This window comes from Dryobates pubescens, chromosome 10, assembly GCF_014839835.1.
Source record: "Dryobates pubescens isolate bDryPub1 chromosome 10, bDryPub1.pri, whole genome shotgun sequence".
Classification (NCBI taxonomy): domain Eukaryota; kingdom Metazoa; phylum Chordata; class Aves; order Piciformes; family Picidae; genus Dryobates; species Dryobates pubescens.
In genome coordinates, this window is record NC_071621.1 from 18,733,601 (window position 1) to 18,761,483 (window position 27,883).

General features: G+C 41.0%; 1 protein-coding gene across 2 annotated transcripts; it reads left to right on the forward strand.

The window, feature by feature from the left end:
• The first annotated feature begins 375 nt into the window (after window positions 1–375).
• Window positions 376–27,883, forward strand: ALG5 (ALG5 dolichyl-phosphate beta-glucosyltransferase). Of its 2 annotated transcripts, XM_054164817.1 has the most exons (10): window positions 376–486; window positions 1,444–1,615; window positions 2,914–2,960; window positions 3,647–3,715; window positions 5,007–5,099; window positions 7,357–7,470; window positions 8,732–8,791; window positions 12,470–12,621; window positions 24,409–24,494; window positions 27,284–27,883. In XM_054164817.1, exons 1-10 carry the CDS (start codon window positions 415–417, stop codon window positions 27,394–27,396), a joined length of 978 nt encoding a protein of 325 aa, XP_054020792.1. In that variant the 5' UTR covers window positions 376–414; the 3' UTR covers window positions 27,397–27,883. The 2 variants fall into 2 exon arrangements, with proteins under 2 accessions (XP_054020792.1, XP_054020793.1); XM_054164818.1 differs by lacking the exon at window positions 5,007–5,099.

Consider the following 27,883-nt stretch of genomic DNA (forward strand, 5'->3'; position numbering starts at 1 on the left):
CCCCCACGACGGTGCTGCCTTAGGCCCTCGGGATCGGGCAAAGGGACGCCCGCCCACCTGCCTCAGGAGACGCGGGACGAGCGGGACCACCCCAGCGCCGCGCAAGGCAAACTCCACAGCCACCAAGCGCGTCACTTACTTGAAAGCCGTCGCCATAGCGGCACCGCTGCCGTCCCGGATGTGCTATCGCCTCGTGACCCGGCCAGCCGGAAGCCTTCGCCGGAGGACTGGAGGCAGCGGCGGCCCTAGGAACACGGGGTCTGGCGGGACCGAGCCGCCAGGGGGCGCCAGCGGATGGATTCAAATGCCACTCGCCGGCCCCTCTTGGCGGCGCGCTGCTGTGCCGAGTTCGCTTCCGCGTCGCTGTGCGATAGGGCTCCGCCCCGCGCCGCTGCCGTGCGCCGGCCGCGGGCTATGGCGCTCCTGCTCTCCGTGCCCGCAGCCGTGGCAGCTTTGGCGGCCCTGGCCGCCCTCCTTCTTGTCCTGGTGAGAGCTGCTTCGTGGTCACCGCGGGCCTGGGGAGCCTTCGGGGCGGGGGCGGTACGTAGGGCCGCACGTGGGGCCACCCAGTCCACGCCCCTGCTGCGTGGGGCAGGGGCTTTGGGCTTGGTGGCGTGTAGCGGGCCCCAGACCCCCGCCATGCCTTGTTCAGAGGGGCGAGGGATGGCTGGGACTGGTCGGCAGCGCGTGTCACACCGTCGCTCTGTTTCTGCAGCAGCTGGCACAGATGTGCCCATGCGAGGTTTTATGCGGGGAGTGTGGTTTTGCAAGGCGTGGGGTGAAAAGTCTTGCAAAAGAAATATAAAATGGAGCATTTCATCCTTATATCATGCCTTGTAAAATATTACGGTTGAGTGCTTGCACGGCAACTGCTTGGGACCCCCGTTTGTACCTGGGTGACCAAAATACCCGTGCAGGGTTGAGTCCAACACCTGGAAAGTGATACTCGGCTACGCATCAACAGTGCCACGTATACAGTGATTCCACGTAAATGTACTCCAGAAGACAAATACTATGGATTTATCTTAGGCATACGTTAAAATTATCAGAGCCTTACTGAAATCACATTTGTCTGCCTAGTTTGTGAGTAGTGTTCAGCGGGCCTGTGCTGGGTCAGAGGAAGCACCAGCCTCTTGACTGATAAAGGTGACTTTGGTAAAGGGGAAGTGGGGCATGGACCACAAGTTTGGAGGTATCTACGTGCATTGCAGTTGAGAGCAGCAACAAGCCAGTGATGCTGACAGTGGTCAAAGTAAATGACATGGAGTATTCAAACTGCGTGATGTTTTGGTTCTGTGTGGTTTGATCCATGGATAAAGTACTGCACTGCTGACCGGCCTCATTACTGAAATATAGTTGATTACCCCCTTGCAGTACGTTGAAAAGGCAGGTAAACCTTTAATAGACTGGTCAATGATTTTTCTCATTTCTTTTTCATCACAGATATGTATGATTGCTCATGTAACTGCCAGAAAAATGCCAACCCTTCACCGACATGAAGAAGAGAAATACTTCGTAAATGCCGAAGGCAGGAAAGAATCTGTACCAAGTATACATGATCCCCCTTCAAAGGAACTCTCTGTTGTTGTGCCTTCTTACAATGAGGAAGATCGGTGTAAGATTTTTCTTGTTTTGAGAAAAAGAAGAAAATCTATCTGTTGTTACTTTAATAGTACAGAGGTCAGTTTATATTAGGAGAAGAATACATAGAATAGAGTAGAGTCTGGCAGGCCAGATTATGTATCTGATTTTGGACACAGTTTCCAGAAAACCATCCAAGAACACGGAATTTCAAAATTAAGGCACTGCGTAACTTAATTGCTGCTGCTGCTGCTAAAAGTAGCATGGGGCACATGTAAGAATCCTCTTTATTTTAATGAAGTTCAAGCAGGATGGCTGCTCATTGCCCTTGTAAATGCTGTAAGTCAGGAATTAGAAGGTTACTTTTAAAATTTATTTGAGAGCTTCACACTGTAAACAACAGCAGCAGCTTCAAACAAACAGGAACAAAAAGGATGATCTCATTGTTTTCTGTTTGACTTAGCCATATGTGCAAACACCTGAGAGTACAAAGTGAAGACTTTTGAGATGGGATAGAAATAACCAAGCTCTGAAACTGTACTTGGGGTTGACATGGTAGCACCTATTGTCATTCCTTTTTTTGGCAAGTGGGAAAAATGAGCTGTTTGTGATTCCATTAAGAGAGATGTTGACAAATAAAGTGTAGCTGGACACAAGGTAGGCCTGGCCCTTTCTCGAGTCCAGAGCATTCCTCAGTCCTGGTTCTCACATACCTCTTTTCAGTAAGCAGGGTCTTAATATGTTGCATGTGATTTTCAGTTGTTCCTCTCCTTGGAGGTAAAACACTCACCTGAGGTGTGCTCAGGAATTAACATATTCTTGCAAAGACAACCATAAGGTTGAATGTCTTTTTAACCTGCAGATAAATCAGCTGCAAAAGTAGTACCTGTTGACTGAAGCATCATGGCCAGCAGCCTTAGTAAAAGAAGGCATGTAACTGACTAGTGTTAGGAATTTCTCTTGTTGCCCTCTCTATCAGCTTCCTTAAATAGATGGAAGTCAGTGCTGGTTTGCAGAGTTACTCATGGAGAATAATTACTGATTTTCTGTTAATACTGTGTAGAGAATTATATATATCAAAATGGAAAATCAGTTCTGTAGAAGAAATGTCTTTATCCTGTCTTGTATGTGTGATTTTGTGTCTGTGTTCTTTCTGCACTTAGGAAGGACAGGACTTAGAGTTGCAGGTGCTGAGCTTGTTTGCTGAAGGTAGTGAAAGAGGCAATTTGCTCAGCCTTGCTTTGTGGTTGTTTTCAGCTTGCTTATGTAGGTGCTTTTTGGTGCTTGTCCTGTTACAATCTACTAATCTGATGTCCTCCACTTTTCTTCTAGTACCTCTTATGATGGATGAAGCTTTGGATTATCTAGAAAAAAGACAGGTATTTTCAGTCTGCCTTCAAAATTCCTTGGTTTTCTATATGCTGTGTATAGTAAGTCAGTGACCTGTTGTCTTTCATCTGTTGTCTTTCTTGTTTTGAGGTATGTTTAAACAATATTACTTAGCCACTCAGAAATAACACTTCTATCTCTTAACATTTTTTGGTTTTTTAGCTTGAATGCTGGAAAGAATTTTTAAATTAAGTAAAAATCTAATATACTGCTATACAATGTTTGCATGATACCTGTTCAAGACAGCAGTTACAGATTAACCACACATTTAGCTTTCTAAGCTAAATCCTAATTTGTTCCAACAACTTTTCTTACGTATGTACTTTTCATTAGGATTTGTTCTCTGAGTATGAATCCCAGTGTGAGGTTTGTGGGGTTTGTTTTTCTTCACAGTGATCTTATTCTGAGCTTTCATCTTTTGCAATTAAATTGATTTCTTAGTTCTAGATGGTAGCTGAGGAAAACTATGTCAAGGCAGTGTAATAGAATTTAGCCATATTTGATGCATGGTCTATAATTACGCCATCTTAACCAATGTACTGTATCCTATAGGTGTCTGTTTGCAACCCTGAATGAGTTAAAAACTGCTAGGAAGAGAAGAATGCTTATGTTTGAAAGACCTATGACCTGCTTAAGAAATTGGATTAAATGTATTATTTTTGGTTTTATTTTCAAGAAACGAGATGCTTCCTTCACTTACGAAGTAATAGTGGTCAATGATGGTAGTAAAGATCAAACTGAAAAGGTAAGGAAAAGAAGCGTCTTACCAGATAGAGGTATGGGAGGTTGTGTTCTGCATAATACTGTTTTGCATTTATAGTTTGGTATTTGAAGCAGTTGACAATGTTTCTGAACGCTTTCTGTACGCGTTGCAGATGTCACGTACACACATGCATGAACATGTAATTCTTTTGCAAATACCAGTATTGATTGGCAGCCATGATTGATTGGCAGCAGGCATAGAATCATAGAATTCTTAGGGTTGGAAGGGACCTCAAGAATCATCTAGTTCAAAGCCCCCTGCCACGGGCAAGGGCACCTTACACTAAATCAGGCTGATCAGAGCCACATCCAGCCTGGCCATAAAAACCTCTAGGGATGGGGCTTCTACCACCTCCCCTGGGCAACCTGTTCCAGTGTTTCACCACCCTCGTGGTGAAGAATTCCTTCCTAGTTCTTTTCCATACCTTTCATGGTATTGTTCATTAAAAAATTTCCATGCCAATTGTAGTATTTTCAAAACAGTTCTGCATTCTGCTGCTTTGACTTTGATATATGTCCCTGGAAAGGAAGACTGGTCAGCTCCAGGGTTTTTTTTGCTATTGCTTGGAAGACATTCCAGTTAGCTACTAAAATGAATGCTGCTTTTTCATTAACTTCCTGTAAGCTTATCCATTAAGGACTACTCATATGTGCTTTTTTGACTGCTTTGCATTCTTTGTTTCTAACTGACCACACTATGGCCATGGGTCTCTGGACTTGGAAGAACGTGAAAAAACCTTTAGGAAAAAAACCTTTAGAAAAACTCATTATTTCTCTTCCCCACAACATGGAACAGAATTTGCACACTCCCACAGTGTGAATGGGGTTTTAGGTCACTGCAAATTTTCTTTTTTTAAAGCCACAGGTGGCTGCAAGACAAGTGAGAAATGGGTAGCAGTAGTAGAAAATTATTTCTTGTTGATTACCTATTGGTGTTGCTAGGAAAGGTCTATAATACTATGATATAAATTGCATCAGTGTTGAGGTTTTTGGACTTGAATGAATGGGGGAATATCTCGCTCTCATTGAACGTGACAAGCCTCTTTAGTCTTCTTGTGTCAACTGTGAACTGGTTTTTGTTTCCCCAAACAGACTCCAGCAAGCACTGGCAGTGTGTTTGTGCCGACTGACATAGCTCTCTGCTATTAATTTATGGTGTTTTTTTTAAACTGCTTTTTTAAGTTAATTTATGTTTTTTTAAAAGGGCAAGCAAATGTAAACTTCTTCCTTGATTCCTGTTTCCGTTTTAAGCTGGTTTTTTGTGTGTCTATCAGGTTGCAATGAAGTACTCCAAGAAATATGGAAGTGACAAAGTGCGAGTGCTTTCTTTGGTAAAAAATCGAGGGAAAGGAGGAGCAGTCAGGATGGTAATTGATACTTTCATCTCCTTCTCTGTCTGAATTACCTGTGCTTAAATATGCAAAAGATAGAGCCGTGCCAATTGGCAGTTTGAATTCAGTACATTAACAAAATGATTAATGGAGACCTTGAGTACAAGTTCCATAAATTAAGGCAAAACCTTTTTTTTCAAAGTTTTAGATTTTGGATACAATATTTTCTCACCAGAAAGATCCATAACAATTTTTTTTATATATATATGCAAATTCAAAAGAAAAAGTTAGGCTTGAGTTTCATGTTCCTGTTAGTTCCAATTAGAAATAGGCTGGTGTTTTAAAAAGCAAACCAACTGAAAAGAGAAAACAACAACAACAACAAAAAGGACAAAACAACAAAACAAACCTTACAGATTAAACTAAAGCTTTTGATGAGAAAATACAGCAAAATGTGCAAACATTATTTTCCAGGTGGAAACTTGGGGTTTGAAGAATGGCTTTCAAACACTCAGCAAAGTTTGTGTTTACTGAAGCTTACTGCTATCACACTCAACACTAGAACCAACAGAGTTTATGCTTTCACATACTACTTTTCAAATATTATAACAAAATCATCGTGTTCCAAGTATAAGATAGCTGTTACACAGAAAGAACAGGTGAATGACACCTTCTGTGAAAAAGGGCAGGATCATTTATGAGTTATCAGTTTCTGTATTTTAAGCTCTGTCCTGAATCACCCAGAATGAGAGAATGATAAGGTTTGGAAGGGAGATTATTTTCTTTCTGGAGATCATCTAGTCCAACCCCCTTGGCTGAGCAGGTTCACCTGGAATAGATTGCACAAAACAGCATCCAGGCAGATTTTGAATGACTCCAGAGATGGAGCCTCTACCACCTCCCTGGGCAGCGCTTGACCAGCCTCAAGGTAAAGAAGTTCCTCTTCATGTTTAGGTGGAACTTCCTATATTATGTTTGTGCCCATTACTTCTTGTCCTGTCACTGGGCACCACTGAAAAAAGAATAGAATAGAATTAACCAGGTTGGAAAAGACCTTTGAGATCTTCGAGTCCAACCTATCATCCAACACTATCTAATCAACTAAGTCATGGCACCAAGTGCCCCATCCAGTCTCTTCCTAAACACCTCCAGTGATGGTGACTCTACCACCTCCCTGGACAGCCAGCCCATTCCAATGGCCAATCACCCTTTCTATGAAGAACTTCTTCCTAACGTCCAGCCTAAACCTCCCCTGGCCCATCTTGAGACTGCTCTGGTGCTGGTTGCCTGGGAGAAAAAACCATTTCACTAGAAAGCTGTCCCCATCCTTCTGACATCCAGCCTTTTAGGTATTTATAATCATTAGTAAGATCCCCCTTGTCTTCTCTAGTTCAAAAGAGCCCAAAGTCCCTCAGCCTTTCTTCATAAGAGAGATGCACTAGTTCCCTAATCATCTTCAAAGCCCTTTGCTGTACCCTCTCAAGCAGTTCCCTAATATGTCAATTTAATTGTTTTTTTTTCTAATGTTACATTAGAACATACAGAGCTTTTGTAAGAAATACAACACTGAAGTTATTTCAAGAGAAGGAGAATGATTCCCTCTGTGATACATTTTTGCACTGTAAAGTGGATGTGTATACTACTATTCCCTTGACTGGCTTTTCCAAAGTCAGATGTGCTTGGTTACAACAGCACTTTTGGCAGACTGCTCGTTTTTTCCAGTCTGGCCCCCTTCAAAAATTGTCCAAAATGTCTAACCAGGAATATGGCGAAAGCAGCTGAGAGCCCTGTGTGTCACAAGTGTTTTGCAATGATTCTGGGACTCAAGACTTCCTTCTCACAATTAATTTGTCTCTTGAATTCCCTTGAAACAGTGTTAGGAAGAAACAGCACTGCATCCTCCTTTCCACAGTTCAAATGTCAAAGAAAAGCTATCCAGTGCAGTGGCAGCTACTAATCACTGCTTCTCTGTGCTCCCTAGTAGAGCTGACTGTAGCAACTTCTTGTCTCTTGGGACTTTGTTTTGTAAAGCTTTTAGTTTGCAAGCTTCTCTGGAGAGGGATTGTTAACCTTTCACGTTCACGCATTGTCACTGTGGGATGCTACTCAGTGTGTGACTTCTCTAGATGTTACTACAATATGCATTGATAATTAGTTGGTAGCGGCAGAATATTAAGGTTCCTCTATTGTGTGGTATTTTGAGATATCACTGATTTTTGGAGTGCCTTGCAGGCAGCTTAAGACAAATAGTGATTTCAGAGGTGTTGATTTTTACTGACTGTTTTGATTGCAGGGTGTCTTTAGTTCTCGGGGGAGAAAAATTCTTATGGCTGATGCAGATGGAGCTACAAAATTTGCAGATATTGAAAAAGTAGAAGAAGGTCTAAAAAATCTTCAACCATGGCCTGTGAGTATAAATTCTCATGGTTTCAGTCTAATACTCATGCATACAGGTTGATTTTTGTAGTTCACTTCAACTGGAGTTTTTTGAGACCTGGTTGAAGATCTGGGTGTAAGCCTGAAGACCTATGTGTAAGCTTATAAGCTGCAAAAGTGGATTATCATAGGTAGTTCCCAGAGAGTTCTTGCCTCTTTTGCATTCTCTGCGTCCACTTCAATGCAGTCCATCATGTTCTAGTTACCATTCTTTGAAGTTGTTCTACTCTGTATAAATGCAATGTGTTGCCTACTCAGTTAAAAAAAAACCTGTCTTTGTTAACTGTTCTGTATTTTCTTTTTATCTGATGTGATCTTGTATTCCTTTAAGGATGCTTATTAAATCCACCCTATTCTATAGAGGTTCTCTTTTCTCAGAGTTGTTAGTTTAATGACAGTACTTGGAAGAACTTTTATTGTAAATAAAAATTCAAAAACCTGTGGAACCAGGGCGCCTCCCTGTATAGGCATTCTCTTTGGATGCCTGACTTGAAAGAACTGAGGTTTATTTTCTGCTTAGATGCAGATGAGTGAGGTACCTGCAGCTGGTTTCCCGCAGTGCCCGAGCATCGGCAGGGGGCGCGCCGCTGCCGACGAAGGGCCGCAGCCTGTGGGCGCCACAGGGCGGCGCTGTTTCCCCAGTGCGCTGGCTGCCGGAGCAGCCGCGGCTTCTGGGCCAGCGCCAGACCAGGCACCGCCAGATACGGGAGGTTCGAGAGGGTTGGTGGGACAATCAGTAACGTCCGAATGATTTTAACCCTTTTGTTTTGATCACGTCGTCTGGATTAATTTGAGGTTATAGTTTTGGCTGATACCGTGGCACCTGTTCATTTGAAGGTGCATGGGCTTTGTTATCCCTTCCACAGTGCAAAATTTAGAGGAAACGTGCATTGTAATGTAAAGTGCCTAGGAGCACAGAGCACTCATCTGTGCTGTTTAACACATCTGCTGTGTGTGTACCTCAGAGGAATAATGTAAGCTAAACTAGACCTGATAAATTACAGCAAATTTCAATTACACATCTGCAAAATGTAATAAAGTTTAGACTCTCTGTTAATTGTAGAAAAGACTGATTTTAGCCTCAATAATCCAGTAGAACAAAAATGTAGTTAGAGGAAACAGGAAAGCATAATGCATTGAAGTTTTTCATTATGCAGTTCTTAGCACAAGATTCCACTGATTCAGGAAATGTTAGTTTAAATAATAATTCTTTGGTCTGTATTCCTTTGCAGAACCAGATGGCTATTTCCTGTGGTTCTAGAGCTCATCTGGAGAAGGACTCAATAGCAAAGGTTTGTTTCCATTTCCTGCTGTGTACTCATAGTCAAATACTTCCATTGCTTAAATCTGCCCTGCAGGTTGTGCAATTCAATAACCGGTATTTGTGGGGGAAAAAAAGGAAGCTAAAAAATAGGAAATGGGTGTCCTAAATGTAGTGTGTGCTCCATCACATGCAAAGGATGCATTCCAGATTTCAAACATTTCAAACTGGTGTCAGTTAGTGTTCCAATATATGCATCTAATTTTCCTAGTTGAGAACATCTTGCAAGCAGAGCTTCTGATCCCTGACAGAGAATTGGTTGCCACTAGCCAGTAATAGTGCTGGAGTGGAAGGTAACTGATGAGTTCCTTTTCATTGATGCCCTTCCAGTGCAACAGGTTGATCTGCAGGTCTTGAGACCTGTTTAAAATGAGTTAGGGATGATAGGCAGCAAAATGTTGGAAGAGTATCTCAACTCGTGAGAAAGCACTGTAATTTTTCTCTGTTGTTCCTAGTAAAATTTCTGAGTTTTGACCACAGACAGTGCTGTTCTGTGTGTGGCTCTTGTGGAATAAACAGTGATGCATAGGCGCACAGTCTTATCTCACATCTGGTTTTCTGATGTCTCGGCAGACAGTAGTTGACAAAGCACAGGCATGGAACTTGTATTGCAACAGACGCGTTGCTGGGCTAATTTTTTCAGCATCGTTGGATGTGCTCATCATGTTGAATGTTCTCAAGAGTAAGCTTTGTTTATACTGATGTTTAAAAGTTGAAATGATTCTGAAGTACGTACGCAACTACTAAAATAGTTACAAAAGTTCAGAAGTTGCTACATTAGTCATGTTCAGCCTGTAGGAAATCTGTAACTTTTTTTCTTCTAGTTTATCAGGTAGTCTTAGAGTGGGTCAATGAAAAGAGAATAGAATAGACCAGACCAGGTTGGAAGAGACCTTCGAGATCATCGCATCCAACCTGTTATCCAACCCACCTAATCAACTAAGCCATGCAACCAAGCACCCTATCAAGTCTCCTCCTAAACACCTCCAATGATGGTGACTCCACCACCTTCCCGGGCAGCCCATTCCCATGGGCAGTCACTCCCTCTGTGTAGACTTTCTTCCTAACCTCCAACCTAAATCTCCCCTGATGCAGCTTGAGGCTGTGTCCTCTTGTTCTGGTGCTGATTGCCTGGGAGAAGAGACCAACCTCTGCCTGTCTACAACCTCCCTTCAGGCAGCGGTAGAGAGCAATAAGGTCTCCCCTGAGCTTCCTCTTCTCCAGGCTAAGCAACCCCAGCTCCCTCAGCCTCTCCTCATAGGGCTTGTGTTCCAAACCCCTCACCAACTTTGTTGCCCTAGTTGTAGAGAGCAATAAGCCTTCTTGTAAATGCTGCTGTGTATACATTAGCATCCTGACCAAAACTAAAAATGAATATCTGAAACTTTCTTCACTATCAGAAATTAGGATAAATCTTTGACATGCTACTTGCATGCTTGCAGTACAAAATATACCATTTGCAGTTATTTTTCAGCTGTGCAGCAAGTGTGTCCTGGAAATGTTGCTACTACATGGAGACCATATAGCTGATAAATCTGAGCCCATTGTGTAGTACTAAATGCAGATAAACTTTTTTCAGTGCATTCACATTTTTTTGTCATCTTTGAAGGTCTTGCTGCAAGGCGGAGAGAATTGGAACAGGACTTTATCTTTTAATACAGAAGCACAATGTTTAGGATGTGTTCATCCTTTGCTCCCCGTTTCTTCCCATACTTCTGACTTTTTGATGAGACAGCACCTGGTTAGGTAGTAGTTGTTTGAGATATATCCCATTTCAACTAACCCTGTGTCCCCAGACTGGAAAGGAAAGCCTGCCTTTACCAGATTGGGAAGAGACTGTCAGGTAGTGCAGTGGATACTGAAAAAACAAGCAACAAAATGCAGGACAGTCTTTGAGAAGCTGAGATTTCTCCCTTCACCTAATGGTATCTAGAACAGTAGAATGAGCCTGTGAGAATCAGCCATATGACCAGAATGTCATGTTATAATTCAGTCTCAAGACACTGAGAATTCTGTTCTTCCTCAATAATTGTTAATGTACTTTAATGAATCCTTAGTATGACTTGTATAAAGAGTTCTGGGAGTGACAGGCATAATGCAGGAACTCCTTTTTTTGAAGCAAGTGGACAGTTTCATCAGCTGACAGTCATGCATCCTCTCAGAGCTTCCCCTTTGGGCTTGGTAGCCTTGTGTTCTTAGTCACACAGTGGTTCACCTTCATGAAGAGAGCCAAAGAATCCAAAAAAGCTGTAGAACCCATACAAGATCTGCCCTTAACTTAGGGCTGGAGCTCTTTTCTAAGAGGCACAAGTTGTGTTTCAATTTCCTCAGCCAAAGGCTATTACATAACAAGCTGAACATCTTACAATTTTCCAAGTGAGGTTTGAAATCATTACATTTAAAGGTATCTCTTATCACCCAGAGATCCTTACCAGGTAAATTGTTGGCTCCTGAAGATTTTGCCTGCAATTTGGCTTACAGTCTTTGATATATAATCACCTAAATTGAGCTTAAGGACAGCAGTGAGAAACTGATTTTGGATCAGAGTTCTATTTGTTCAGGAGCTGTCTTGAAAAAAGACTAGGAGAGACATCTGCAAACCCAGAGTCCAGCCTCTGGATTCATTGGACAAACTTAACCTGTATGCTTATTATATCAAGAACAAAAAAGCAGTCAAAGAGTAGGCTGGGAGAACATTTATGAGGGCCATAAAATACATTTTTTGCAAGCAACAGCACAAAAGAAGTGACTATGTAATATTGCTGGAAATATGAAATTAAATATTGTCTTGCACAGCAGCTGTTTCTTTAGTCCTCTTTTCACTTGGTCCGTCATACTGCCAAAAGGTGCATTCTCTAATTGAATTGCCTTAAGTGCCTTAACACAGTGCATGCAAGCTCTGGAAACCGTGCAGTCCCAAATGAAAGAAATGGGTGGCAGACAGCAAGATATGCTCCTGTTTGGGGATTTTTATAATATAAATCTTTTGTTTTCTTTTTTTTTGTTTGCTTCTTCTCCATTCTTGTATCAAAGCAGCAGCTGGAACATTTTTAAGTTATAATGTGTATTCTTAAGGAAAGCAATCTTTGTGCAGTCCTGCTGGCTTATGCTCCATTGTTTGTCCTGGCAATTTTTGAATTTGTTGAACCTGTTCAAACAATTTTTAGGAAAACAAGAGGACTAGAGAGAGAAAAAAATAATTTGTAAGTGTCCAGTGGAGTAGAGCATGTACCATTCCACCTCCTTTTCCCTTCACCCTTCTTTTCCTGGGGATTTCCCAGAAAACTGTGTGGAAGATACCATGGGTGTCCCATTTGTTAACTGACATCCAGTTGCAGGTTAATGTTCTGTTTAATAAGGCACTATCCATAATGAAAAGCTGCTCTGGTCTAGGGAAAGCAGAAAAAAGCCTTGGACTTCTGATAGGCCAGTATCCTAACCCTGTGCTGGCAAGTCTTTCCTTTGCAGCTGTAGTTTTGCTTCACTGTTAAGAGTCAAAAAGTTCTGATTTTATTCTAGTGCAAAACAAAAGGAGTTTACAAACTTTGAAAGTGATCATGAAACAGGATTATTGTCTTGTAAGCCAGCTCTGTTCACTTTGATAATCACTTAAATAAAAACCATCTGACATGTTGCTTTTTGTCCACAGCGCTCTTACTTTAGAACTCTTCTTATGTATGGGTTCCACTTCCTTGTGTGGTTTCTCTGTGTCAAAGAAATCAGGGACACGCAGTGTGGATTTAAGCTTTTAACCAGAGAAGCAGCCTTGAGGACCTTCTCTACTCTTCATATAGAACGCTGGTAATTTTCTTTTCCTTTATTTGTTGGTGGTTTCTTCCTAACTGAACATGATTTTGAAAAAGTAATTTCAGTACTGCAGCTACTAGGAAGTGTGTGATGTCTGTGTGGAAATCCTAGCTGTCCGATTTAACCAATTCTAGTACTAGTTGCTTGCCAGTTTAGCTTTCTTCTTGTTCCAAAACCCTGGTATTTGCTGGGAATTCCATTTTTCTTTTATTAAGATGTACTTCAGGAAACAGTTGAGTACTTAATTTTATTCTTTCTACTCATGATGATAGAGAGAAGTGGAACAGATGGGCTTACTAAGTTTTAATCTTAAAAGCGCATGCAACATAAACTGCAAGGAAGATTTTACGACTGCATTGCTAAGACTTTGATTGCAGACAATGGACTTCTTGCACGTCCATTTTACTTTGGCATGTGGTGTAGAGTTGTGTAGAAGTAGGATATTTTGAGCTTACCTTGTGAGAGCAATGGGTAATTGATTACAAGAGCAAATAAAAACGAACTCCTAGGAACTCTTCTCTCTTCACCTCTAGAAGAAATCCCATACAACAATTTTTGATTGTGTTGTAATCCACTCCCTATTTGTGAGAGTCCTCTTCCCTTTTACATGTATGAGCCATGCAAGCAGAGTAAGAAATGGAGAGAGCTCTTATTTCAATAAGGAAAGTTAAGAGTTACTAATTATAGAATCATAGAATACTTAGGGCTGGAAGGGACCTTAAAGATCATCTGGTTCTAACACCCCCACTGCTATGGGCAGGGGCACCTTCCACTAGACCAGGTTGCTCAAAACCCCATGCAAGCTGGCTTTGAACACTTCCAGGGAGGGGGTATCCACAACTCCTCTAGGCAACCTGTTCCAGTGTCTCATCACACACACAGTAAAGAACCTCTTCATGTCTTAAACTATCTTCTTTTGTCCTATTGCTACACTCCCAGATAAATAGACTGTCCCCATCTTTCTTGTAGGGTCCCTTTAAGTATTGGAAGGCTACTATGAGGTTTTCCTAAAGCCTTTTCTCCGGGCTTAAACCCAGCTCTTTCAGCTTGTCCTCATAGGGAAGTCCTCCAGTCCCCTAATCATCTTTGCAGCCTTCCTGCTCAAGCAGGTTCATGTCTTTCTCACACTGGAGGCCCCAGAAATGGCTGCACTACTCCAGGTCTCATCAGAGGAGAGTAGAGGAGGAGAATCACCTCTCTCAACTGCTGGTCAAGCTTCTTTTGATGTTGAATATGGTTGGCCTTCTGGGCAGGGAGCAAACATTGCTGGTTCATGTCTGGTTTTTCATCCACCAACACTTCTAAGTCCTCCACAGGGCTGCTCTCAATCCACTCATCAATGACTCAGTCTATATTTATATTTGGAACTGCTCTGATTCAACAGCAAGACTTTACACTTGGCCTTGTTGAACTCCAAGATTTCTACAGGCCCACCTCTCAAGCCTGTTGAGATCCCTCTGGATGGCATCTCTTCCCTCCAGCATGTCAACTCCATGACACAGCTTGGTGTCCTTGGCAGACACAATGTTGATGTCCCCAACATGTTCATTCTCACTGCTTGTGTCCCCAGCAAAGATGTAAACACCTCTGATCCCAGTGCTGACTCCTGAGGGATGCTGTTATATCCTCAGTTCAGTGCTGCTTAACCAAAACATTTTACCTAAAATACGTATCTCATGTTTGTACTTGCTGTGGGCTCCAAGTGAAAGGAAATGCTTACTCTTGGTTTATTTTCTTGCTAGAATATCTCATGGGAGAATACAAGAGAGAAGAAAATTATGCATGGTGTTTGAATTAGTTTAGAACTCTCTTTCATTATAGTTTAGCTACAACAGTTCCCTTATGAGTGCAATGCAGCCATAACTGTTGGTGTGGGACTGAAACCCTTTTTCCACACAAATACCATCATTTCTGTAAATTTCCTATACTACAATTTTTGCTGAAAAGGATGGTGAGAGTCCCTAGGCTTAATTAAATATAATCAAATATTTTGTCTTCATCAAAGATCTCTCATGAGCTACTGCTTGCTGACAAGGAGCAGAATTACTGGGCAGTGTTCTCATACAAAAATGTGTGTAATCCTGCAGTCCTAGTCAATTCCAATTAGGCTGAGCTTTGGCAGTGATAGCTGAGCAATATGGCTCCTCCAGAATGAGGAGGCAAAGGTAGTGTTTGTGTGTACAAATCTGATTCATATCATGGAGCTTCTGCTCAGTTGAATCTGGACTTGTGAGCAGTCAGCGTTCACAAAATTACTTTCCTAGCTGAGTGGTTTATTATCCTAAAGAAAGCTATAGCTGAACCAGAAACAAGATTTCTGCTGCTGCCTCCAAACCAAACTTTCTAGATTGCTCTGTGAATTTCATGTACAAGAATTTTCTAAACACATGGTTTAACATGTATGGGTAACCCAGAAGTGCACATCTCAAAATTACTCTATTTAACTTCACTCTTGAAATGAAGAGTTTCAAGAAAAAAAAAAATACTGAAAGAAAGCAATAAGGATAATCAGTTTAATCTGTAAAACCACAGTCCTCAGCCTTATTCTTTTGTAAAAGGAAGATTTGGAAAAAAGTTGTACTTACTGAGTGGGCATATTATTTAAAGGTTTTAGTTCAGGTTTTAATTAAAACAAAATCTTAGCAAGCTTTCTCCGGGTACTCACAGTCTCTAGCAACAAAGGAACGAAAGAATAAATATAATTGTGTTGTACATTATCATCTCTACCCCATTATGCAGGAAAAATGACAGGAAAAAAGGGATATTGGTAACTTATTTTGTACTAATTATATCACTGATGGGAAGCACAGCGGATCTTCAGGTCTTGATGTGTTAATTCATTGTGCTTATATGTGTTGCTAAAACATTGGCCTTCTATTTTTGGTCTTTTATTTACAGTAATCCATAAACTAATCCCCTAAGTGTTTTCCTATTTATATGAAATGTACTGGTTAGCAGTGAAAAATGTTTGTTTTCTTAGTTAAGAAAGGAATAACTCCCATTCTTCCAGGAAACAGCTCTTCAGATACTTCCAAGTCACAAAATGGTCTAAAACAACAGCAGAGTTTTTTATTTGGCTTGATTTTCTGCCAAAACGGGCATTACATTACCTGCTTTTATCCTCACCTGTCCATCAGGCAATCCCTGTGCTTGCCTGCCATTATTTTCATGCTTACCAGCTCATTTCAACAAAATCTGGCATAGAAGTACAGATTTCAACGTGGAAGGCTTTGGCAATTTTTGTGGCAACTATAGCCCTAGTAGAAGAGAGAGAGACTCATTATTTCTACTGCTGAAGAACAAACTTCAGTATGGACTCAAAAGTTGCTTATCATCAGCTTCATAGATAACCATTCAGCATGTATAACTGAAAGGTAACACTTCACTGCACAAAACAGACTACTGTCCCCTTCCCAGCTAATATTCATAAGATCTGGAAAGAAAGCTGGGAGATGGGCAGAGAGTGGGGAAAGTAAGTACATTAAAGGAAATGGTAGTCAAAAGTGAAGTGTCTGTGATGTACAGGCTGCTAGGATAACTGCAGTAGGAAGTGATACAACATGAAACATTAATCTCATAGAACCATACATTGGATTCCTTTGTATGTGGTAATGAAAGATTCTGAAAGAGCCCAATAATGGAAATTCCTCAATTAAAAAAAAACAGGCAACATGGCCCCTGATGTCGCAGGATCACAGGATGTTAGGGGTTGGAAGGGATCTCCAGAGATCATCGAGTCCAACCCCCCTGCCAGAGCAGGACCATAGAATCTAGCACAGGTCGCACAGGAATGCATCCAGATGGGTCTTGAAAGTCTCCAGAGAAGGAACTCCACAACCTCTCTGGGGAGCCTCTTCCAGTGCTCTGTGACCCTCACAGTAAAGAAGTTCTTCCTCACACTGAGGTGGAACTTTCTGTGTTGTAGTTTATATCCATTGCCCCTTGTCTAGAGTCATAGGGTGCAACTGAAAAGAGCCTGTCCCCTCCTTGACACCCAGCCCTCAGATATTTATAAACATTTATTAAATCCCCTCTCAGTCTTCTGTTCATTAGACTAGAAAGCCCCATTGCATAGCTTGTGTGTAAACTGGTCAGGCATTGTGCCATGTGGGGTTTGTAAATCATGGGAATAAAGATGTAAAAGGAAGAAATAGTGACAGTATTGTATTTTTGCTGGTTTGGAACAATGGTGAGTCCCTAACTAGGTCACAGAACAACTTATTCATGCTAAGGCCATCAGCAGGGGGTTGCAGAGAAACTGCTGCCTTGATACTGGAGGAAAGGCTCTGAAATCTGGGTTTGTTACCACCTCTGCATCACTGCACTGGGGCTATTGGACATCTGAAGAAATTGGTTCTTTTTGGATCTTAAAACCCCATTAGTGAAATGCAGATGTTAGGTACTCAAAGAAAAATTCAGTTCGGTGTAGTCAGTGCTCAGATATGCTGGTATTAATATAAGAGGAGAGTGCTGGGGAATATTCAGTAAAGAGGCAGCATTTTAATAGGATAAAAGCCATCTGAGAGACAGCACCATAGTCTCTAAGTCTGTCAGGGGCTCCTCTACTGCTGAACTGGACTGTGTGGTGAGCTATTGAAGAGAATGAACATGATTCAGTTCTTGCAGAAGCTTTATCTGTCTTATCTGCTCAAGTTTGGTCAGACTCAGATTTTTTTGAGGTATTATGGTGTTAAGTGAATTCTTATGTGAGGACAGAAATATTTAGACTAAACATTAATACATATTTTACTCATGATGTTAATATAAAATGGCTATCTAATAATTCCAACCCTGAGCTGTTAATTGATTAGCCTATAAACACAAACAACGGACAGGACAAACACAGGATATGGGGAGATTGTTGCATATTATTGAAGAGTAGATTTAGATTGGATGTTAGGAACAAGTTCTTTACTATCAGGGTAGTGGAACACTGTAACAGGTTGACAGGGAGGTGATTGAGACCCCATCCCTGGAGGTACTGAAGGTGAGGCTCAACAAGGCTCTGGACAACCTGATCTAGTTGAGGATGCCCTCTCGTACTGCAGAGGGATTGGACTAAATCACCTTTGGAGGTCCCCTCCAACCCAAACCATTCTGTGGTTTGCTTCATCACACCCAGACTGCATATATACTTGTCATCTAGGCTCCCTTTTTAGACAACAGAAGAAGAGACAATTTTAGGGTATAATATATTTCATCCTAATAGAAGATCTAAAATATGCCAGATGAAGTGCAGCTGAAAAATGTATGTTCTTGCCCTCAACCATAAAGTGACTCTAGACAATTTGTATAGGAAGAGCTATCTTTACTGTAGATGACTGAAATTCAGCAGGGTAAATCTGACTCACAGTGTAGTAGTATGTGGTCATGTAGCTACATGGGTCATGCAATGCTGTGTCAGGTTGCTGGTGCCTGAACTGCATCAGAAGGATAAACTATTCAGGAAACCCTGAAACTAGTGGCTTAGAAGCAAAGCTACTGAAACAATTTTGTGTCAAAGGCTGTCTCACTTTCTGGGCTGTATAGGCAGCATTCCTTGCTTCTGTAGGCAGAAGGCCCCAGGAATTCTTCCCTCTGGATAAAGGAATCCAGTAGTGTCTTTGCATGCAAGAGAGCAATTACCACCAAGTACCAGGACACTGCCCTGAAGTGCTATTATCAATACTGCTCCAAAAGGCAAAGCAGTACATGCAGTACAAGCTGTACCCCATGCAGTGCTACAGGTTGGTGTCAGAGTGGCTGGAGAGCAGCCAGGCAGAAAGGGACCTGGAGGTGCTGTTTGACAGCTGGCTGAACATGAGCCAGCAGTGTGCCCAGGTGGCCAAGAAGACCAATGGTGTCCTGGCCTGCATCAGAAATAGTGTGGCCAGCAGGAGCAGGGAAGTCATTCTGCTCCTGTACTCAGCACTGGTTAGGCCACACCTTGAGTACTGTGTCCAGTTCTGGGCTCCACGATTTAAGAAGGGTATTGAGACACTTGAACGTGTCCAGAGAAGGGCAACAAGGCTGGTGAGAGGCCTTGAGCACAGGCCCTATGAGGAGAAGCTGAAGGAGCTGGGATTGTTTAGCCTGGAGAAGAGGAGGCTCAGGGGAGACCTTCTTGTTCTCTACAACTACTTGAAAGGAGGTTGTAGCCAGGTGGGGGTTGGTCTCTTCTCCCAAGTAAGCAGCACCAGAACAAGAGGACACAGTCTCAAGCTGTACCAGGGGAAGTTTAGGCAGGAGGTGAGGAGAAAGTTCTTCACAGAAAGAGTAATTGGCCATTGGAATGTGCTGCCCAGGGAGGTGGTGGAGTCACCATCCCTGGAGGTGTTCAAGAAGGGATTGGATGTGGCACTTGAAACCATGGTTTAGTTAGTCATGCGATGTTGGGTGATAGGTTGGACTTGATGATCTCTGAGGTCTTTTCCAACCTTGTTGATTCTATGGTTCTCAAGAAATAATAGAGGTTTTATTTCTGTCTCTCTCATCAGGCTGATAACATGCCTCACTCAAAGTGCAAGTGTTAGAAAGCTGAGCATCTTACACTCTGTTAATAGATAAGTCAATGTAAACAACATAGCTGTCTTGCTGCAAAGTTGGATAGGCTGAAAGACTTCTAAATTTCCATATTTAAATACATACCAGAGACACCAAAGGTGAATGCATAAGGTGTTTTCAGTGTTTCAGTGGCATCCCCAATTAAATGGACTCTTGTGTTTCCATGTTTAAAACTTTCATATGAAAAAGAAGAGAAGAGCATTAGGACCTTTATATGATTTTACGTGCATCCTTGACAGTTTCAATATTAGTTTAATCATGAGGAAATAACCTAATATCAGCTGTATTAAGAATTAAAAACTCAGTGCTTAGACCTTCACTTTTTTCTGTTTCATGCTCTTTTGATTTCAGTTGACACTGAATTAAATGTCACCTCTTTAATATTAAAATAGTGCTAGAAAACTTATACCACAGTTTTCTCCTTGCAGTGCTGGATTTGATTTATCAATGCTTATATTTAGGAAATCTTAAAAGCAAACTGAAATATACAAAGAAAACTGCTGGGTGTTTATTGTGGTGTTAAGGTTCACGTAACACTTTTTAAAGAGAGACTAAGATAACTTCCTAGACCATCTTGTTAATCTAACCATAAAGTTTAGAAAGCATGTGAAAATTAATAGATGCTGAGAACTGTTTATATATTTGATACTCAGAAATAATGCTTACATCCTAAACTAGCCTTTTTTGTGAGTGTTCTTGTTGACTGACTTTGTTTAGCTGTCCTTTGGTGAGCTGGCTGTGTATATACAAACACAAACCAAACATGCTTGAAATTTACTTTTTAAACAGCAAAGTTTTGACATCAGTTCAGAATGAGAGCAACCTTTTAAACAGAGAGCATATGCTTTGTGTTTTGGGTCCTGAATCTGATTACACCACTGATCTATTTTTCACAAATGGTTGGAGCACATTTTTTAAATTAAAACTTAAAAGCCAATTAAAAGAAGTATTTTGAAAACATAAGAGACAGTTGGAATTACTCACTTTCAGACTCCAAGAGAGGCTCTAGTTCTGCATTTACGGCCTTACTTGACCTGAGATATGACCGTTTATGTTAAATTTTAGTGCACTGGAGGAAACTGGGAAATTAGATGGGCTCACTGGCAGAATTTTCCTGTCCTAAATTTAGTCCTCGATTTCTTCTGATTAAAAAAACTCCAAACCAAAACATTTTCTTCTGGCCAGAAAATGTCTGTCCTTACCTAGGAGAATTAGACACAGCAGCAGTTACTGTCCTGCCTGGAATACTGATAGAATGAGGGGAGATTCAAAACAGAATTCTAGTCCTTGTTTTTTTGACATACTTTTGTAAGAAGTGTGGCATTTATAGTGATATAACACAACTCAGGAGATCACTGATTAAATCAAACCGTTGTCATTGGTTTTGTCTCTAGAAATTGCCTTGTGCCCTGAACAAGCCACACTATTTCATGCTTAAAACTTAAAAACTAAGTATGAAAAATGAATGCTTATTTCTCCAGTTTGTCACTAATCTCTAAATGTGAGTCTCTGTGTAAAAACTACAGAAAAATAAGCATTCATACTGCTCCAGCAGCTGGGTTTTTTCCACTCCTTTGGCGTTATAGACCAACACAAGCAGTGGAATTGTTTTTTTCCCTGTTTTGTGCACAACAAGTAGTATCTTTTATGAGCATCTCATCTGTTGTATATGTTTTATCTTGTAAAAAATCCTTCTCCTGGCAGGCAGATGTGAACTTTCAAAAGCCCCACTATAGCTGGAGCAGCACTGGCAGACTAACTCTTGAAATCTTATTTCATTCTTAGACCTCTTTGGCCACTGAAAGTTTTCAATGCCCATCAAGAACTTGCTGGAACAACATTATCACAGATGTGTCCAAAATTCCAGTTATAACAGTACAATTGAAGGCCTAATTTTGGTATTTGAAACATTTCATATTGGACCAACATTAAAAAAAAATAAAATAAATCCTAGTGCAACTTTAAATACAGAATGATTTTGCAGGATAGATATTTTACCAGCTGAAGCATTTTAAAGATTAAGTTTAAAGGGGTTAAATTCAATTAAACACCTACCAGCTTGGTGCTCAACTGAATTTTAGCCAGCATCTTCTTAAATTGTAATTTAATCAGAAATACCCCTCAGCATAAACACAACCACATGGAGAAGTTTTCACTTTCTGTGTTTTATACTTCATGTTTGTGTCAATTAACACATAACAAAGCCACTGTTAGATAGGGAAGTTGTTAACACTATACAGGTTTGGGTGTCTCTAGCTTTGGATACTTGTGTTGGAGCTGAATTCAGTGAGGCTAGATCCAAACTTAGGTATTCTGAGCTGTCTCCCCCTCCTCCCCAGAGGCACCTACTTTCACTCTCTGCAGCAGAATCTGGTGAAGTACATGGTGTGAATAATTCCCTAGTATTCCTAACATGGTTCTGTTAGATGTTAACTAGTCACAAAGGGCTTCATGACAAAACAGATGTCTTGCACTCCCCAACTCGTTCACTGGTGTTACTTTGATCTTCTCTTGAGTAGGCTCAAGCTAACATACTCACACTTAAATGCTGACTATGGAAACTAATGTATGCTTCTTATGTACCATCTGGATCTGGCAATCTGCAGCACAGGTGTAATACTAGTGCATTGAATACAATACCAGTGTATTGAATACACTACAATCTGTATTGCCTGATTAACTGATGTAGTATGTGTATGAGGTGTACTGAAAGGTGGTGGGGAACAGTGGAAGAAGAAAGTTATCCCAGCAGTGTACAAGGGAAGTCATTCTCCTTTCACCTTTGAATAGTTTGTTTTGTTTTGTTTTAATTTCAGGATATGTTCACTTTTACACAAATGGCAACCAAATGCAACAATATTAATGTTCAACCTGATCAATTCCTGTGCTTTTAATCTTTCTCTTTGAGCTCTGTAGTTCACCAGACTCTTGAATGTTGTTGTACTGTGATGTACATGCTGACATTCCAGTAATCAGTTGTCCATAGGAATTGTTGCAAATAGCTATTAGTTCACTAGGCTAACACTTTATGTAGCAATGTTTTTAGAGCAGCTCATACAGTATAGTTCATCAGACAATTATTCTGTGTCTTTTAAGATTTTTAGTAGGTTAAGCAATTAGTATTACAAAACTAGATTTAGTCTTAATACACATGACTCATAAACATTCAAAGGTGAATACTTGGGGATTTTGGCTAACACATGTAAAATGTCAGCAAAAAATAAGACCATGGCATAATTAATGTAATAACATGCAACTCTTATTTGAAGAAAATAGAGAAATATCAAGACTGCGTGGAGCAGATGCAGTTCACTGGGGCAGAAGAGCCTCATGTTTATTCTGTAACCTTTTTTGTGACAATTAAAAGGCCTGTCTCCTAAATCAAAATCATATTTACAAAGTGGCTCTAGATTCTCTATACAGAGTAACTGTGGTCTATGTAGATAACCTCCATTTATGCTGCTTTGGCATGTTTTAATGCTGTGCAGAATTATATCAATGGCTGTCCTGTAATATACATGTACAAAACAAGTTCAGGTTGATGCATGTTTGAAAATTATTTCACCAGCAAGCCAGAATGCTGCGGTCTGTACTTCAATGGGAACCCTCATGTGTGTGTCATACCCAAGTGCACATTTCAAAGGGGACTTCTACTGTTGAATTCATTAATAGTTTCACAGAAATACACTGCACTGCTTAAAAGGAGAGGGTGGCTTAAAGCAGAAGGAAACAGCATCTGAACTGAGCTGGCAACCTGCTAAAGTATGTCTTTTTGCCTGCTCTTGATCACCTGTCTGTCTGTTTCTACACATCTACTCATTCCATAGTGTTAAATGGGGTTACCAATTACTTGAATTCAAGCAACCTGTAAAGCATGAATGAATAATGTTATTTGGTTTATTGCATATGTCTTCTCCAGTTTCAAAAGAAAATTGTCTTGGATATAGCAATGACAATTTAAGGAGATTCTAAATTTATGAAGTTATTGGAGAAAATGAGGACTAGTGTTGAACTGTACTTGACTGCCTCGCAGCCACAATTTCAAGACCTGAGTAAGCTGTTTTGGATCCACTGTCTTTAAGCTGGAAACCTTACCAATATCCGGGCTAAAACATATCCCATTCCTTAACCTTTAAGGTTTACTTCACTGGGCAAAAAAAAGCCTCAGTGTGTGAATATGTGTTGAATCTAGTAGAAATCAGATGTGGATGGCCATTGACAGTTTTTTCTCCAATACAGATTAGTATTTTTAAAAACATTTTTATGGGAGGAAGGGGACTAGGGGCTGTTTAGCTTCAATTCCAATTACGAGAACTCGTTTGAGGAACAAAACCATCTCTGCTGGCATTAAAAGAGTGCAAAGAGGGTGTAAAAAAAGACCTGGCAATCAATAAATCTAAGAAATTTAACCAAAAGCATCAGAAGGTGTGATTTGCATTTACCCCTGTCAATAGCAGCTGCTGGTAGTTTTATATGCTGGTTTCTACATGGGTATTACAAGCTGTAGTTGCCAAAACACTTTTCCTACATAAAAAGCCTCAGCATCGCAAATCTAGAAGGCTCACTTGAGCATGCAGTTGCTGGAATGAAACAAACAAACAGTTCTCTGAGAGGATTCAAGTGTATTTTGGATAAACTGATCAGGGAGGGACAGTTGACTTGGAGTATAGAAGCATAGAAGTAGAGTCACTTCACCAATTCATTTTGCTGCACAACCTCCAAACAATTGTGCCGGCAACAATGACAGGTTGTTCAAATTCACAGTAACATGATTTCTCATTTCTGTCTGGTGCCTTTATTCTTGACTAAGAAAGTACAAGGAGAAAGCATCAGATTAGTGTAAAGCCACAGATTGTAGTTGTCCTCTTAGAAAAAACTACTAGAAATACAGATTGACACTCTACATTTGACTGCTTGTTCTTTAAATACGTTGAAATCCTGATTGTGGCAGATGGAAAAGTAAGAAGCAGTGTGAACACAGCATGACCTACACCTTCAGAAGCAGGACACAGTGAAATACTGCTGTCTGCATATGGGCTGTGTTCTGAGCTGTTTAGTCAGGGAAATTAACTTCCCTTTCACGTGCATCTGACCTGTGTCAGACAGAGATATCATTGATATCAACTTCATAACTGAACACCAACCTCCTTAAATCAGGCTAGGGATTTAATTAACAGTGCCCCCATCTTTCTTCTGGAATAAGTGTGACTGTATTTGCAATTTCCTGTTCTTCCTCAGGGCGTTTGATGTGGAACTGCTTTATATAGCTCAGTGCTTGAGAATACCTATAGCAGAAGTTGCTGTCAACTGGACTGAAATTGAAGGTAGGAAAATGGTTTATGTTTTCATAAGATTCCTTATGTGTCAATCCAGAATGAAATATTCAAGAGTCTTCCTGTATTTTACTCAGCTTGGATAACACATAGCCTTCTTTCCAAATAAATTTTGAATTTCATGTCCTTGCCAGTCTTCTGTCATGGTGTGGTACAGGGAAGAGTAGGTGAAGGGGTAGCAAGGAAGAGAAACTGCACTCCCACTGGAGACAAAAGTAGGTGGTTATACTGCTAGGATAGACCACTGCTTTGGCTTGTCTTCTTCCTGTACTGTGATAATGAAAATATTGCAGTTGTAAAGCACTGTGCAGAGCATCTGACAATCATTTTTATTCATTCAACTCCATTTCACTGTGTCAAGCCTTCCTAAAGTCTCAGCCCACCTATTAAGGCCTTGTCTATGGCAGCCACTTTTCTTAAGATGTGATGTTCTTTCAGACCTGTAGGGAGGTGTCTGTTACTGAGTTACTGGAAAGTACAGCTCCATACTTATTTAAAGTCATACAAACATTTTGGTTGGAAAAAACCTTTAGGAACATCAAGTCCAACCATTATTTAATTCTGCCAAGTCTGGTGTTAAGCCACATCTGTGCATCTTTAAAACACCTACAGGGATGGTGATTCAGCCATCTCCCTGGGGACCCTATTCCAGTGTTTGATAGCACTTTCAGTGAAGAAGTTTCTTCTAATACCCAAACAACTGCCCCAAAACTGAACGCAGTACTCAAGGTGTGGCTTCAACAGTGCTGAGTACAGAGGGACAATCACTTCTCTACTACTGCTGGCCACACCATTCCTGACACAGGCCAGGATGCTGTTGGCCTTCTTGGTTGTGTGGGCACACTGCTGGCTCATATTCAGCCAGCTGTTGATCATCATCCCCAGGTCTTACTGGACAGCTTTCCAGCCACTCTTCCCCAAGCCTGTAGCTCTGCACAGGGTTGTTGTGATTCAAGTACAGGACCTGGCACTTGGCCTTGTTGAATTTCATACAGTTGACCTTGGCCCATCAATCCAGTCTGTCCAGATCCCTCTGCAGATCCTTCCTACCCTCAAGCACATCAGCATTCCCTCCGCCTTAGCATCATCTGCAGATTTACTGAGGGTGCACTCAATCCCCTCGTTCAGATTATTGATAGAAATACTAAATAGAACTTGCCCCAGAACTGAGCCCTGGGAAAAACCACTTGTGACCATCCATCCACCAACTGGGTTAAACTCCATTTGCCACCACTCTCTGGGTCTGGCCATCCAGATGGTTTTTAACCCAGCAAAGCATCCACCCATTCACCATAACTAGATGGTTTCTCCAGGAGGATCCCTTATCCACCTTGTCATAGAAGGAGATCAGGTTTTTCAGGCAGGTCCTGCCCTTCGTGAACCCGTGGTGACTGGGTCTGATCATCTGGTTGCCCTGCACATGCTGCATAATGGCACTCAAGATGTGCTCCATGACCCTCCCTGATCAGACTGACAGGTCTGTAGTTTCCTGGGTCCTCCTTCCTACCCTCTTGTAGATTGATGCCACATTTGTCAGACTCCAGTCAGCTGAGACCTCCCCATCTAGCTGGGACTGCTGGTAAATGATAGGAAGTGGCTTGGTGAGCACTTCTACCAGTTCTCTCAGTACCCTTGGGTGTATGCCATCCAGCCCTATAGACTTGTGAATGTCCAAGTGATGCAGCAGGTCACTAACCATCTCCTTTTGCTTTATGGGGACTTTATTCTGCTTCCTAACCCTGTATTCCAGCTCGAGGGGGCTGGGTAGCCAGCAAACAACCAGTCATACTACTAAAGACTGATATAAAGAAGGTATTGAGTACCTCAGCCTTTGCCTTATACCTGATCACTGTGTTCCCCCCTGCATCCAACAAAGGACAGAGATTCTTCTTAGTCCTTTTGTTGCTAATACATTTGTATAAATGCATCTTATTGTCTTTAACAGCTGAAGCCAGATTAATTTCCAGTCAGGCTTTGACCCTTCTGCTTTTCTCCCTGCACAGCTTCACAGCAACTTTGTAGTCCTCCTGAGTGGCCTGCACTTCTTCCAAAGACCATAAACTCCCCTTTTTACCCTTGAGTTGGAACCAAATTGCTATTTCTTCATGGTAAAGCCAGCTTAAGCTTCTGCTCATTTCGTCCCTACCATCAAATGCAATTCTTTTTTTCCATTTCATGTTTTTAACTTTTGTTAATGTAGTGATGTACTTGCATCTCTTCTCCTCAACACAATCTCCAAACAGCAAAGAATAACGAACTGCAGTGCTGTTGAAGGGTGCAAGTTGAGAACATCCTAAGCCAGCTTGACTAGAAATGTTTCCTTTCAGTGCAGTTCCACGTGTTCATTGCACCTAACATAAACATTGGCAGAGGTGGAAGAGTGCTTTGTTCCATATCGTGGGTTCCTTACCTTACCTGAAGTTTGTTTAAGATAATGTGGTTGTCCTATTCTCCAAAGAGAGATTCTACCAAGATATCCTTTGCTTAACTGTTGGTGTTCAGGCTCCTCTTTACTTGAACAAAGCCAGAGAAGACGATGCATCTTGCAACATACAAGGCATTACTGTGGTGCTTGCAAACTGAAATCTTCCATCTATGGTGCAATATAATTAGTACAAAGCAATAACTTTCACAATATAGATTTGTATTAATCTTAAGGTCTAGATTGTGGGGCTGAATATGCTGAGAATGCAGAGGTTCATGATTGCTTAAATGCATGCCTTGCCAATGCTCAATTTTTTAAGCAATGTCCTTTTGCTTTTCTTCTTCATTAATCACAGGTTCTAAGTTAGTTCCCTTCTGGAGCTGGCTGCAGATGGGCAGAGATCTCCTTTTTATACGACTGCGATATATGACTGGTGCCTGGCAGATTGAAACAAGAAAATGTAATTAGGTTATTTACATTTTCCAAATATATTATTATACTTACTGGAACATGAGAACAGTTTCAATCAAGGGAAGTGGTGATGAAAGCTGAGGTAATTCTTCATTGCTTCTGTTGTATGTTTCTTTTTTTGCAGCTTGTATGCATTTTATAAGGTTGTCAGCAGGAAATTTATACAAAGTTTTGAAAAGAGAAATCATTTCCCAAAAGATTTTCTTATCTGGTAATCAAGTTTTTATTTTGTTAAATAGTAACTTTACCATGTCTTGCAAATTCACTGAAATAAATACATCTGCTTTTGTCTTCATCATACATTTTGAATGTCCTTATACATATTAAAAAGGTGCACTCTATTCTACATTGTGCAATATTGTGTTGTGAACGACCACAACCATTTGTTTCCGTGCTACCTGGAAACACATGACCATATGGCAACTTGAAGTTATCAATCGTGGTTCATGCTGATGCATGTTTAGATTCAATGTTATGGGAAACA